Genomic DNA, 14713 nt, shown 5'->3' with positions numbered 1-14713 from the left:
ATCAGACAATATGGCTGGGTAACAGCTGGCCATTGGTATTGGCTAAGAAAATCTTTATCAGCGCACCCCTATACTTTTAACAGGAAAAAGGAGCAGTCCAAGTTGGTTTTGTGCCTCATTTTTTACAGCAGGCACAAAATTAAGTGTTGCCATATAACTTATTTGTCCTGAAGGACTGTTAAGATTGCTGCTCTTGTGTTTTGACAATTTAAGTACAATGAAGCTCATAGGGTACTTTCCCAAAACCATCTTTAAAAATGTATTTTTATATGAGCGTCTCCTAATTCTCTAAATTGAATAACCCATCTTTTCAATCTCTACTCACTTAGAAGTATTTCTATGCCGTTAATACATTTGTCACTCTTCTCTAAGAAAAGTTTATTCCAGTTATCTACTTCTTGAAATAGTGATCGAAACTGAATACAGAATCTTATGAAAGGGCAAGGACAAGGGCAACATTAGGATGACTTTACCATGGTCTGAAGGAAAAAAAAAAGTTAGGAAATTTAACCAGTGTTTTCATAATAACAACAACAAAAAATAAAAAGATTATATGGACTTTTTCGCTTGTACACTTACTATTGTCATTCAACAAATTTATTGAATATTTTCCACTTGAAATATCTCCCAGATTTAATGAAATTTTTCCACACATCAGAGTAATTTTCTTGTTTCCCTGTAAGACGCCATCTTGATGTTTTCTCCTCTTTGCATGCAGGAGCACTGCACAATGCACATTACGAAAAGCAAGTAGTGGTGAAAGTTGGGTAACAGCAATGAATGTTTTTACTCCATCTGCCAGAACTTTGCAAGATCTTTCATGGTATTCTTTTTTCACATAATTCTTGCTATGGAAGTCCAATTTTATCTTTTTCGTTGGTGGTTCTATCTGGCATGAAGAGATGGACATTGCCGAGAAAGCCTTGTTTAGTTTAACAATTTTATTTTGACACCTAATAGGAGAAAATGAAGTGGAGTCTTGATCCATGACTAGGGATAAACTGACATCATTCAGTGACCTGTGGAAACACATGCAAGATTACTGGATTTCAAAACTCATATTTTATCATTAACCATGCTTTTTTACATCTCCATATTTTATTTTCTTATAGTACAATAGAAATATTTTAAATGTTAGAACAGTTACCATCCTTCTTTCTTTAAGTATTAAAAGAGTGAAAGACATAGCTGTATTCCATCTTTAATTTTAGAAGTCTTGTCCAGTTCTGTTTAACTAACACATGGATTTCAAATTAAGATTCTATATTATCATTTAAAGGAAATGAAAATAGCTATGTGAAATTTCTGAACTCTTCTTACTTTGCATAGTGGTCTCAGATTGGGTTTTGTTTCAACAGCTTTTAAGAACACTTGATTTAGTCTAGGAGTTGGCAACCCCCGGCACACATGCCAAACCATGGCATGCAAGGCCATTTTTCTTGGCATGCCACAGTCAGTCTGGGCTCTGGGCAGTTGCAGCCAGCCACAGAGCCCAGGCTGCTTGCAGCAAGTATCCAAGAGGTTGCAAGCCCTGCTACAAGCAGTCTGGGCTCTGTAGCTGGCAGCAGCCAGGAGGCTATAAATAGCTGCACTGGGTTCTGGAGCCCTGGCCAGGCTCTGTGGTGGCAGTGACTACATGTGCACCTCAGGGCACAAGGAAGGGAAGGTGCCAGGGAAGTACAACCCTGGCCCCTCCTCTACCCTCCGCCTGTTACAACTCCAACATGGTAACTGTCCTGCCTCTCCCTGTTCCCCTTCTATAATTTGTATCATTTTCTTACCTGTCAATAGCCCCTGCTTGCCAAGAATGGTAAGAAACTAATGTTAAGAAAGCAACATGTAGATTTTATACTAAGTCACGTCTATTCTATAAACTACTACCGACAAAGTTATGTCATTTAAGGATATTAAGAGGTATAGTTTCTGTCAAATGTAGTTGTGCTAACAAATGCCTGATCTAGCTTCCAAGTACTGCCAAAACTGTTGATTTGTCACTACACCTTATTCTAGTCATGGAGAGAGGAGAAAGAAGCTCTACCAGCAAAAATCTTTGTACATGCTGGCTTTGCTTCCCACTGGCAAAAAACATTCCTAATAAAGAAACAGCCTAATTCACGAAACACAAGTTAGAAAAAAAACCTTCAGCACTGATTCATCCAGACTATACAAAGATAGAATTGTGTGTTCAACGCTTCTAGCTCTACCTGTTTTTTCACATTTCTTTATGTTAATTTTATGCCGAAAAATACAGTTTTTTGATTTTTTTTTTAAATATGAAAGCCAAAAGATAGCAATCTAATTTTTCCTTTGCAGTCACTTTTGCAACTGCAGGGCACAATCCATAAGGCTATTCATAATAATTCTTTTGGAATTTATGTTATTAGGTACACCTATTTACTTACAAGTTAAGCGATTCTGTTATTTGTACTCCAATTACCAAACTATCATCCACCACACGTTGCCACAAGTTCTCTATGATTTGTTCTGGATCCTCAGATCCCAATGCCGTCTCTTTATTAAGAGAAGAAAAAGGATTTTCTGTATCATCCCAGAGAGAAACAAGACCTTCCTTATAAAAAAAAAAAAAAAGAAAAGAAAATACATGTTAAGATAAATGAAGTGCAAGTATTATAGTCACTGCAGAACTTAAATTTTTTTTCTCTAATTTATCTCAAAATGCACAAATCACCTAAGGAGAGAATTAAGATAAGTGAAGTGTGAAATCTACCTAGTTAATCTCTGCAGTATATTTGAAATATATTTATACAATTGTTTTTTGTCATGAACTCATATGCATTAACCCAAATTCAAAATTCATCCTTCCGCTGCAAGATTATCACAACCCTGAACTGCTACACAATCCAATTGGCTTGAACAAGGCTGTCATTAACTTTGTTTTGGCATTATTCCCTCTTGATCGCGTGACATGTTTTGCACCTAAAACTATTCATTTGTTAGCCATTTCCTAATAGGATTATCCTTAAGACTAGCTAAAACCAGAGATACTTTGGATATGCAACATTCAATATTTTTGTTTTCTCCACTATAACTCCTCTCCAGCTCTGAAAAAAAGATTAAAATGTATTTTGTAAAATGGATTAAGTTGTCATAACACCTACATCTTACCTCTTCTGCAGTTGGTAAAACATGCTCTCTCTCTTGAACAAGATTGATTAATGCTCTGCAAGATTCAAAAAGGACCTTCTCTTTGAGCACTAGATGCTGCTGTAGTTTTTGAACAGAAGTATAACCAGCCTGTAGGGTATAAAAAGACATTTCTTAACGCCCAATTGCATTATAAATTGGCTGCCACCATAGCTGTGTAAAACACCTAATGGAGATACAACAAAGGATAGCATTTTTCTGCAAGTTAGCTAAAAGCATCTGCCTGAATGGCAGAAATCTAATCAGCAGAAGCTATTTTCACTTGGTATAGCTTCATCCAAACAAGGGTTTTTGCCAGTATAGCTATGCAGACTGAGGAGTATAAAACAAACATAGCTATGTTGGCACAACTTTGTAGTGAAGACCAGACTAATCTAAGAATAGGTATAATCTTGAAAATGCCAAAAAAAACCTGCTTTTTATTTGAAACAGGTTATTTAAATCAAGACTTTAAAAGTTGGATGCCGAAAAATTCTTCTCTTAGGTTAAATTTTGAAGAGAAAATTATCCCATTTTCAAAACAAACTTGTGAGCCTGAAGTTAGACTCTTATTTTTTTAAAACGTAAGTGAAATTCTAACTCCTCAAATTATAGATCCGCTAAACCGATTACTACTTTCTGCTTCATTTTATTTGTATATACAGCAAAAGCTGTTATCTGGCACTTTATCAACTGGAAAGCTCCACTAATCGGCATCCGAGGGACACAGCAAAAGCGAAACCCACTTCAGGTTTCGCCACTGCGAGCCGCGTTCTTCTCTACTTCTTCGGCCCACGGCCTGGGACAAAGCAGCCTGTGCAGGGGCAAAGCAGCCTGCACGGGGCCCCCCCTCCCTGTCCCAAGGCACACTGACGCTGGGGAGTACACCGGATAGTGCACATTTGATTAACCAGCATATTTGATTAGCCAGCATCCCCATTCCTGGGGGAAGCCAGATAACAGAGCTTTTGCTGTATATTTATAAATAAAGCAAAAGCAGAAAGTAATACATACAAACACACAAGTATAAATAGATTATATACAAAGATATATGTGTCTATAGATAGATAGATAGATATCTATATATTGTGTCCAGTTATTGTGTCCAGTATTGTGTCCAGTTCTGTGCGCCCCATTTCAGGAGGGATGTGGACAACATGGAGAGGGTCCAGAGGAGGGCCACCCGCATGATCCGGGGACAACAGGGCAGACCCTACAGTGAGAGACTGCGGGACTTGAACCTATTCAGCCTCCACAAGAGAAGGCTGAGGGGGGACCTGGTGACCGTCTATAAACTCACTAGGGGGAACCAGAAGGGTTTGGGGGAGACGCTGTTTCCCCTAGCCCCTGCTGGCATAACAAGGAATAATGGGCACAAGTTGATGGAGAGGAGGTACAGATTGGACATCCGAAAAAACTACTTCACAGTTAGGGCGGCTAGGAGCTGGAACCAACTTCCAAGGGAGGTGGTGCTGGCCCCTACCCTGGGGATCTTTAAGAAGAGGCTGGATACTTACCTGGCTGGACTCATTTGAGTCCCGTTTTTGTTTTTAGGGTGAGTGGTTTTTTGTTTTTTTTTTGGGTTGTTCTCCCGCCCTGGCGGGGGGTCGGGCTAGAAGATCTATTAGGTCCCTTCCGACCCTGAAACTATGAAACTATGAATATAAAATTGTGTCTGCATAGGTCAGTAGCATCATACACGCATTTAACTTGTATGAATTCAACTATACGTGGGGTGGGAGGGGGGCAGGGCTTGAGCTTGCATGTGGCACTGTCACTTACCTGGAGGCCCATTATGGCGGTGATGGCCACTGCCTCCAAAACCTCCCTCTGTTGCCATGGAGCCGTGCCCGGAGCTGTGTGGCTGACCGTCGGGCGGCAGCGGCAGCATGGTCGTGGCCGGGTGGCACACAGCCATCCTGACCACCACCCTGTGCTGTGCCGCTGCTGCTGGCCGCACAGCTCTAAGCATGGTGCCGCGTGCAAACTCAAGCCCCGCCCCCCCCTCCCACCACGTGTATAGTCACCAATTTTCGCTTTACGTGCTGACTTCAGCACCTAACCCCCGCGTAAGATGAAACTGACCTGTAGGTGTGTATTATTTTCTGCTTCATACACACACACACACACACACACGTGTGTGTGTGCACATGTGTATATGTGTATGTATATAAAATATACAACGTGTGTGCATACATGTGAGTATATATTAGGGCTGTCCAAAACACCTGTTTTGTTTGGTTTCATATTTGGCGTTTCAGAACGATAGCGATTCATTTTGGTGTTTCAAATCAGTCCCATTTTGTTTCAGCCAAAACTTTCGGAATTTCGATGGTGTTTTGGCCATAGGCTATAATGGGGAATCACAAAACTCCTAGAACTTTGTCATTTCTTGCCTGATTCAGATTAAACTTGCAGGGATGGTAGCTCCTTTTGAAGCCATGATGTCTGCCAAGGTTCAAGGAGATAGGTACAGGGTTTCTGGGAAACTGCACCTCAAACTGTTCAAAGCAAAACTAGTATCGCTTGCTGGCTGCGGCATTCTGCTGTCATCCTGCATCCATATCCGGGGGCCCATTCCTCCAGGGAGGAGTCTGGCACAGCCCTGCAGACCTCCTGGTGGGTGTGCAGCCCCAGATCTGCATGCGGGATGACAACAGGCTGCTGCAGCTGTATGGGGCTAGTGCCAGCACTGGGTTCTTCACGGAGCTTGGCGCAGGCTGTACCAGGCAGACTTGGGTGCTGGTGCTGACCCCAACTGGCAGCAGCAGCCTGCTATCATCTGCATGCTCCGCAGTTGGTGAGTGCAGAGCTTTAAAAAAGCCCTGCACTCACCAGATTTGGAAGCGGCAATTGGGGCCTCTGAGGGCTTGTGGCAGAGCCCCCATGCAGTGGGGGGCAGTAGGGATCACCTCCCCTGCCTGGCACCTGCACCATCGCACGGGTACAGCACAGCTTGGCAGGACGCCAGGTGCTGCCTGGGAGCTGGGCCGGATCCATCTGTCAGCCGGAGCTCCTGGTTCGATTCCCCAGCTCTCTAAAACATTCCCCCCAGCTCTTCCCAGGGGGCATGGCCCCTGGATCCGTGCGCAGGGTTTCAGCAGGCTGCTGCTGGCTAGGGAAATACTGAGCCACCACCATCACCAGCTGGCAGTGGCAGCCTGGTGTCATCCCACATCATCCGGGGGCCTGCACCCCCCGGGAAGAGCTGAGGGAAAGATTGGGGAGCTGGGGAATTGAACCGGGAACTGGGGGAATGCTCAGGGATCTGAGCATTCCCCCAGCTCCCAGTTCGATTCCCCAGCACTGGGATTGGAAGGGACCTCAGGGACAGATCCTTATCACTGGCCACCAGCTACAGATGTCAATATCAGAGCAGTTCTTCCCCCCATTCCTCCTCCTCCTCCCCCTCCCTCTTTCCCGGGGGGCCTGCCTCCAAAACAGCTCCAAAACATTTGAATCCTTTTGAAAACATCCAAATCATTTAGGAAAATTTCCAAAACGTTTTGGATTGCCCGTTTCGTTTTGAAGCTATTTGGGAATCCTGCGTTTTGTTTCAGATTTGGTTTTTGACCATTGAAACATCCAAATTCGAAATGAAGTAAAACAGCTACTGAAATTTCGCACAGCCCTAGTGTGTGTATATATACAGACATACATACATGTACATATATACACATGTATACTCCCATATATTTTGGAATTTTTATGTTGGCATTGATTACCAGCCAAATAAACCATTCTCTCTGTTATACTTATTTTGATGGTATTTTGCTTACTGTGTTATACAGAAAGCCAATAACTTTTGAACACAACATTTAATTATTTTTAAAACATGTCAAAAGATGTTCCAGACTTCACTTGGGTAGAACTTTTGCTTTTAAGTAAAAGTTAAGAGACAAGATGGGCAAAATGATGGAATCCCTGATATCTGGTAAACAGATGCAGAAGCGTCAACCAGCTGTAATGGTGTACAGATCAAAGAACCAACTAGTGGCAACCATTAACATTTTCAGTTCAACAACATCAGACAGAGATCCTCTCAAAGAGAATGGGATGGGAAATTGACACAGGGCACATCTACACATACATATTAATGTGATGCAATGAATTTCAGCACATATTGTGTTAGAATTTATTGCTACTGGGTGGAGCGTTTACACGTGTTCCTGGGACCACAGCATGTTGAGCTGGGTTGGGGGTTCAGCCTGCTAGCCCAAGGCAGCTCCAACCCAGCCCAACATGTTGTGAAGGGTCTGGCCAGGGCACGAGGGTGCTCAAGTGCAGGACTAGTCAGCGGGCAGTCCCCATGCTGAAGCACCCTCGTGCTCTAGCCAGCTCTGTCAGCATCTACACGTGCACTGCTGCAGAGTAAAGAACTCTGCTGCAAGATAGTACTTGTTTTTACAGGTACTATCCTGTGGTGGAGTTAACTGGTTTACTCTAGCCTACCAGCCCTGCATGTGTAGATGCTGGAGCAGGGATGGGCAATTATTTCAGGCAGAGGGCTGCTTACTGAGTTTTGACAAGCCATCGAGGACCACATGACAGGCAACCAGGGGCAGATAAATATTCATTTTCTAAATTTTTTAGGGGCCCTGCGGGCTGGATAGAATGGCTTGGCGGGTCGGATCAGCAGCAATTTGAACATCTAAAGTCTCAAAAGCCCATCATCCATTCCAGAGAATTTGGGGTGTAGGATCTAATTAGGCTTTTATGCTGCATTCATAAGCACAGTACACTGGTATGAGTGTAATTAGCACTACTCTCTCAGAAGTAGACAGGAAATATATAAAAATCTACAACTTCTGGAAAAAAGTCTCCAGAGATATGTAAAAATATCGCACACACACCACTAATGTGCAATGTGCATGCGTTATCATTCCTGAAGATAACATCAGTAAAGACTTGATACCAAACTCAGTGTAGCTGCCACTCTCAAGTCCAGATAAAGTGAGCAAGACTAATCCCACCAAGCCTCATAAGACCTACAAAACCAGAGTGGTAGCTCAGTTTTGTTTCTGGTTAAACAAACATAACTGGGTACCCTTTCTGGAAAAAAAAAAAAAGAAGAAAAAAAATGGCTTCCTGCCAGACCAATGCTAAACTCTCATGCTACATGAAATGAAAGCTGGTATCTAGAAATCAGGAACTTGAAAAATCTGGCTACAAGAAAATAGCACAAAGTTGGTAATTGGAATGTGATGAGAATATTTCAAATAATAAAGATCCCACATAAGGGAGATGGATAACTACGCAACTGAAATCCCATTAGGGCAGAGGTGGGCAATTATTTTGGGCAGAGGGCCGATTACTGAGTTTCGGCAAGCCATCAAGGGCCGCATGACAGGAAGCCCAGGACAGATTAATATTAATTTTCTAAATTTTTTTAGGGGCCCTGTGGGCCGGGTAGAATGTCCTGATGGGCTGCATCTGGCCCCTGGGCCGCATTTTGCCCACCCCAGCATTAAGGAGAACAGATTTACAGGTGTGGATAAAAATCAGTTCATGCAAGAGACGAAGCATCTCATCTAAAAAATGTTCATCATCACACACAAATTCACTCATTAGTTGGGAACCTAAATGCATCAGAAAAGCCAGATTCTAAAAGAGCTTCTTAAAAGATGTCTATCATGTACAGCTGTACTCCAACAGAGGAAAGTAGTGGAGAGGACAAATATAAGTTCCACCTATACGCTCTGCCTGAGATGTAACTGAAGAACTCCAATATATGACTTGTTCTTTCTGATGGGCAGATTTAAATGTCAAATCAGAGTGACAAGCAGGAAATGGAAAGACTAAGGGGGAAACATGAGCTGACAAGAGACTCACTGAATCATGTTTGGTATCTGCCCTAGTTCTTGAAAGTATCCTCGGTATGTCTGTGAGATCCTTGGTATGTTTGTGTGAAGGAACAAAGACGGGAGCTTGCCAAATTGCAAAATAAAAATATCAAATTAGCCATATCTGTATCAGTTGAAAATTCATGTTACCTTTATCTCTGACAGCTATAAGGACACATCAAGCAACAGATTTAGCAGCAGCAATTTTTGCATTGCTAAACTGAAAATAAGCTAACATCAAGTTCAAACAGAAAGAAGAAAAAATAATAATCAAACAAAAACTGGGGGAAAAAAGTACTGCACAAAATTTTAACTTGAACTGAAAAGAACAGACTAGAGGCACTATCTGAAAGAGAGGGAGGCAAGAACAAATGAAATCAAAGAAAAATGGACACTGCTCAGAGGCTAAGTAATTCAAAGGGCAGCAGTTACAGTTTGATATCAACAAAGAATAAGAATTAGTGAAGTCAAGAGACAACGCAGCTCAACAGAAGAAAGAAACCGCCAAAATAGTGAAATGGCCTTTGCGCAGGGTGGCAAAGGCCTGTAGCAAGACAGCAGCCCTGGACTTCAGAAGGGCCGATTTCATTGAGCTAAGGAGACTAGTCGGGGAGGCACTGAGGTCCCGGAGAGATAGGGAGTTGGGAGTCCAAGAAGAGTGGTCGTTCCTGAAGGAGATGATTCTCCAAGCCCAAAGGGTGGCAATTCCAACACAGATCAAAGGGGGCAAGAGTGCTCAAAAGCCCCCAGGGCTCACCAAAAGCATCCAGGAACATCTCAAAGCTAAGAAGGAGGTGTACACCCAATGGAAGGGAGGGGCCATCACCAGGGAGGACTATACCTCCATTGCTCAGGATTGTAGAGGGGCTGTTTGGAAGGCCAAGGTGGAGATGGAACTAGGACTAGCAACCCGGATCAAGCATAACAAGAAATCCTATTTTAAATACATAGGGTGTAAAAAGAAGGTTCCGGGTAACGTGGGGTCTCTTCAGGACACGCTTGGAAATCTGGGGGGAGCAGGGACCAGGTCATCCCCCACACCGGGATCCCCGATGGTCCCAGGGGAAGTGCAGCCAGTCCCAGGGTCAGAGAGGACCTAGTCGCAGAACTTCTGGTGGGACTGGACATGTTCAAATCAGCAGGTCCTGAGGATCTCCACCACAGAGTGCTGAGGGAATTAGCAGAGGTCATTGTGGGACCCCTGGCAGAGCTTTACGAGTACTCGTGGTGCTCTGGCGAGGTGCCAGAGGACTGGAAAAGGGGCAATGTGGTCCCCATTTTCAAAAAAGGGAGGAAGGACAACTCAGGAAATTATAGGCCTGTTAGTTTTACCTTGGTCCTGGAGAAGCTCTTCGAGAAAATTATCCAGGTGCTCATCTGAGAGGGGCAAGCAGGGGAGTATATGCTTAGGGGCAACCAACACAGGTTCATTAGAGGCAGGTCCTGTCAGACCAACCTGGTGGGCTTCTACGACCAGGTCACAAAATCCTTGGATGCAGGTGTCACGGTGGATGTAGTCTTTCTGGACTTTAGGAAAGCCTTCGACACCATGTCACCCCATTCTCATTAAAAAAAATTAGGAGATTGCGGTGTTGATGCCTACACAGTCAGATTGGTAGCCAATTGGCTGGAGGGCCGCACCCAGAGAGTGGTGGTGGATGGGTCATTTTCAACCTGGAGGGATGTGGGCAGTGGGGTTCCCCAGGGCTTGGTCCTCAGGCACGCACTGTTCAACATCTTCATCAGCAACTTGGACAAGGGGGTGAAAAGCACCTTGTTCAAATTCACAGATGACACTAAGATGTGGGGAGAAGTAGGTGCTAGAAGGGAGGGACAGGCTGCAATTGGATCTGGACAGGTTACAGGGGTGGGCGGATAAGAATAAGATGGGATTCAGTACTGACAAGTGCAGGGTACTGCACCTAGGGAGAAAGAACCAGCAGTATACTTACAGGCTGGGGAACTCCCTTCTCATCAGCACAGAGGCAGAAAAGGATCTTGGAGTCATAGACTCCAAGATGAACATGGGCCGCCAATGTGGGGATGCAGTCAGGAAAGCTAATCGCACCTTGTCATGCACCCATAGATGCATCACGAGCAGGTCCAAGGAGATGATCCTCCCCCTCTATATGACATTGGTCAGGCCACAGTTGGAGTACTGCGTCCAGTTCTGGGTACCGCACTTTAGGAGGAATGTGGACAACATGGACAGGGTCCAAAGGAGGGCGACTCGCAGGATCAGGGGGCAGCAGGGCAGGCCCTACGAGGAGGGGCTACGAGACCTGAACCTGTTCAGCCTCCACAAGAGAGGCTGAGAGGGGATCTGGTGGCCGTCTATAAACTGGCCAAGGGAGACCAGCAGGCAATGGGAGTCCTTGTTCCCCTGAGCACTACTGGGAGTAACAAGGAACAGAGGCCATAAGTTGATTGAGAGTAGATTGCGGCTAGACATTAGAAGGCACTACTTCACAGTTAGGGCGGCTAGGATCTGGAACCAACTTCTAAGGGAAGTGGTGCTCGCTCCTACCCTGGGGGTCTAGGAGGCTAGATAGACACCTTCCCAGGGTTGTTTGACCCCAGCATTCTTTCCTGCCCATGGCAGGGGGTCGGATTTAATGATCTGCTCAGTTCCCTTCCAACCCTACCAACTATGAAACTATGGATGGGCTGGACACCTAGCAGTTGAAGGTGAAAATGTTGCTATGGTAGAAGTGGTTCTGTGGTTTTAGTAACTAAAACTTTCTGAGGAAATTTTGAAATAGGAAACAGGCCAATCAAAAACAAAGATGGACAAATGCTTATAACTGAGGCTGAACAGACTGATAAGGCAAATCATTTCACAACGATTCTCAACATGTCCATCCCGACCTCAACATTCTACTCTGCTGAATAGTGAACCAGAACAGCTGACACTAACACTTTCCAAAGATGCCCAAAGTGAATGCTGCAATCAAGAAGCAGAAAAACAAAGTGGCAGAGTACTATCAAATCACAAGAGAAATGCTAAAAGCACTTGACACCACTGTCCTGACAAAACAGAGAACTATACAATGGAATCTGGGGAAAAAATCCCAAAGCATCTTCTGACATTGAATCACTGTCAGAATACCTTGAAAACTTCAATGACTGGAAACTATTGGAGAAGAATTAAATTCTCTCTGTGTTAAGGAAAGTTTCAAATGAAAAAGTTTGAAAGATAGTAGATGCAAAACTCCAGAGGTTGGATTCAGGTTCAAGAGATCTTCCATAGACTAGATGTGTTAAGGGGCAATATGGAAGACAACATAAAATAGCAAGCCTTCTCAATCAATTTAATTAGCGTGCAAAAGGCAACTGACAGGCTGCACATACATTGCAGAATATCTTTCAGTCCTATGGCATTTCAGCTAAAGTCATTAATATCATAATGGCAATGTACAGACAATGCATTATGCTCCGAGGGTGAAAAATCAGAAGACAGAGCTGTTAAACACGGACTACATTATGAAATAGGGCTGAATTGTCTTGTAGTTGCTAATTGATGCTATTACAGACTGGAAGATTAAGTGGACAGGCAACGCAAAACATTAGTATTGCAAGGGTAGATGACAAACACTTAGAAGATTTAGGCCATAGGTTCCCCACCTTTACAGATTCAGGGGCAACAATACTGAATAAGCTATGCTCTGCAGGCATCATGGTTTGCTCACCCTATCTTAGTTTCAACATTTTGATTTCCTGTGGTTGTGGGTAACAGCAGATTTTATAGGAAATGTGTTGCCTGATCCTCAACCAGAGCCCAAAGTCAATTATACGTAAACATGCATTCTTTAAAACCAGAAATAAAATGGTAATATTACAGTATATGACAAAAAGTACAAATAATTCATGCAATAGCTTCATATTAGCCAATGTAAACTAAGAAAGAAATAGCATCATGGCTGAGGAAGGCAGCTGAACTATATTAATTGTACAGCAATCAACCATATTCCAGCACAAGAAATGCAATAGAGAATTTTCAACTCAGATGTAATCTTAATATTAACATATTGCTGGGAGAGCTGAATATGTGCCAAAACATTAGAAAGGAAACTAGGTTCTTCCAAAAATAAGAAAATATGAAATATCCTGGGGTTTGGAAGGAAAGATTTCATTGCCAAGGAGAGCAACCAGCAGCTTGCCTTCAACCAAGGAAGCAATAGATGCATTTGTAACTCAAACTTCAGATGTCAACACACAGAAACAAACTGGTCAAACAGAAACCAACTGGCATAAACAAAAGAGAGCATCCAAGGTAATCCTTATGAAGCACCTTTAACAGAGAGAAGAGAAGAGTCAATTTTATCATCACAGGGGAGATAAAAGCAGAAAAAAGCAACAGAGGAATACAACTTTCTGTCATATTTGTCAATGTTGGTGCATTGAAGAACATAACATAATATAAAAATTTGGGCAGGAATATAGATTTTTTTTTGTTGCTGCTAAGTGTCTGACAGTCCAAAAGAGCCAAGAAAAGAGAAAGCCAAAGTGCTCAGAAGTAAACTCCAAAAGGTTACAATCAATAAGCTTACAAGGACCAAACTGGACTAAAAAATAAAACTGAAAAGGTTATCATTTAGTCTATCCCTCACCTTGAGGCAGAATAAATACACCCAAGACCAACCTTGACAAATGTTTGTCTAACCTGTTCTTATAAACCTACAGCAAATAATCTTTAATCAACCGCTAAGCGTCCGTGCCTAATTCTAGTCTGCCGGCCTGCATTCCCTGACCAGCGTGCCAGGGCTGCTGGCCACAGCCTGCCGCGCGCCCCCGAGGGCCTCGGACCGCTCCCGGCCCGCACATGGCGACGAGGATGGGATCACAGGAAGGCACGCTGGAGCTACAATTAGTTAAGAACTGCCCTTGGCGCAGTGGAAAACGCCAAGTGGAAAGCTTTATGGAACTGGAGGTGCATATCGCTTACCACCAGGCGGGCGGAATGGGAGAGAGGTTTATCAGTAGACGCCTTTCGCTGAAGGGAGAAGAGGGAGCTTCCGAAGACGGAGCCCTGAGAGAGAGGGAAGTGTATTTGCACCCCGCGGCATTCGGGTGTATAATGAGTGATGAGCGGGTCCTGTTTAGGCCCCTCGACACTGTGTCCCTCACCAGAGTCAACCCGGCGGGCGCAGTAAACCCGACCCTCACCCGGGAGTGTGCCTGTTGCCTAAGATGTGCTCGGGAGAGTGAAGAACCGGTGCCGATCAACTGGTTCGCCCCCTTTATGCTGGCGTCTAGATTAAGGGGTCGCGAGCTTCCATCTGAGCTCCGCGAAGATCTGGAGATGGAGGAACGCGCCGCGGATGAGAGGGTGGCCCCACAATATGACAAGGGGGGAGTGTTAACTACAACTTTTCGTACTGTAACTGATTTAATGCAGAAGAATTTAAGTTTAAAAGCCCAGCTGCGTATGGCCGTTCAAGCGGTCAAAGAAGCGGCTGTGAAAAAGAATCCTGAAACGCCACGCCAAGATGGCGCCGAGCAAGAGACCGCATGGAAGAACCGGAAGAGAAGGGTGGAGCTTTGGAGGAACCCACAAGAGTTCGGCCAGCGACCCCGCCCACCGATGCAGCGTCGCTTCCGGTGACCACGCCGCCTTCATGCCGACGGAAGGGAGAATCGAGCGGAGGAGTGCATCCGCCCCTCCTGCCTGAAATAATAACATCAGCAATGACTCCCGCAGCAGTAGTTCAGCCTGTAACAACAAC

General features: G+C 44.2%; 1 protein-coding gene across 2 annotated transcripts in view; it reads right to left on the bottom strand.

The window, feature by feature from the left end:
* The window catches only part of FANCB (FA complementation group B), a 30971-nt gene that overhangs the window by 4084 nt on the left and 12174 nt on the right, over positions 1-14713 (bottom strand). For both annotated transcript variants that reach the window (XM_006029404.3, XM_006029405.1), the window contains exons 5-7: positions 3127-3255; positions 2403-2569; positions 580-1019 (exon numbers count right to left, since the gene is read on the bottom strand). In XM_006029404.3, the coding sequence (XP_006029466.1) occupies positions 580-1019; positions 2403-2569; positions 3127-3255 (736 nt within the window). The remainder of the gene's footprint in view (positions 1-579; positions 1020-2402; positions 2570-3126; positions 3256-14713) is intronic.

This window comes from Alligator sinensis, unplaced genomic scaffold (genome assembly GCF_000455745.1).
Source record: "Alligator sinensis unplaced genomic scaffold, ASM45574v1 scaffold1192_1, whole genome shotgun sequence".
NCBI lineage: Eukaryota > Metazoa > Chordata > Crocodylia > Alligatoridae > Alligator > Alligator sinensis.
Note: the sequence above shows the minus strand (reverse complement) of the source record. Positions and strands in the feature narration are given on the sequence as shown.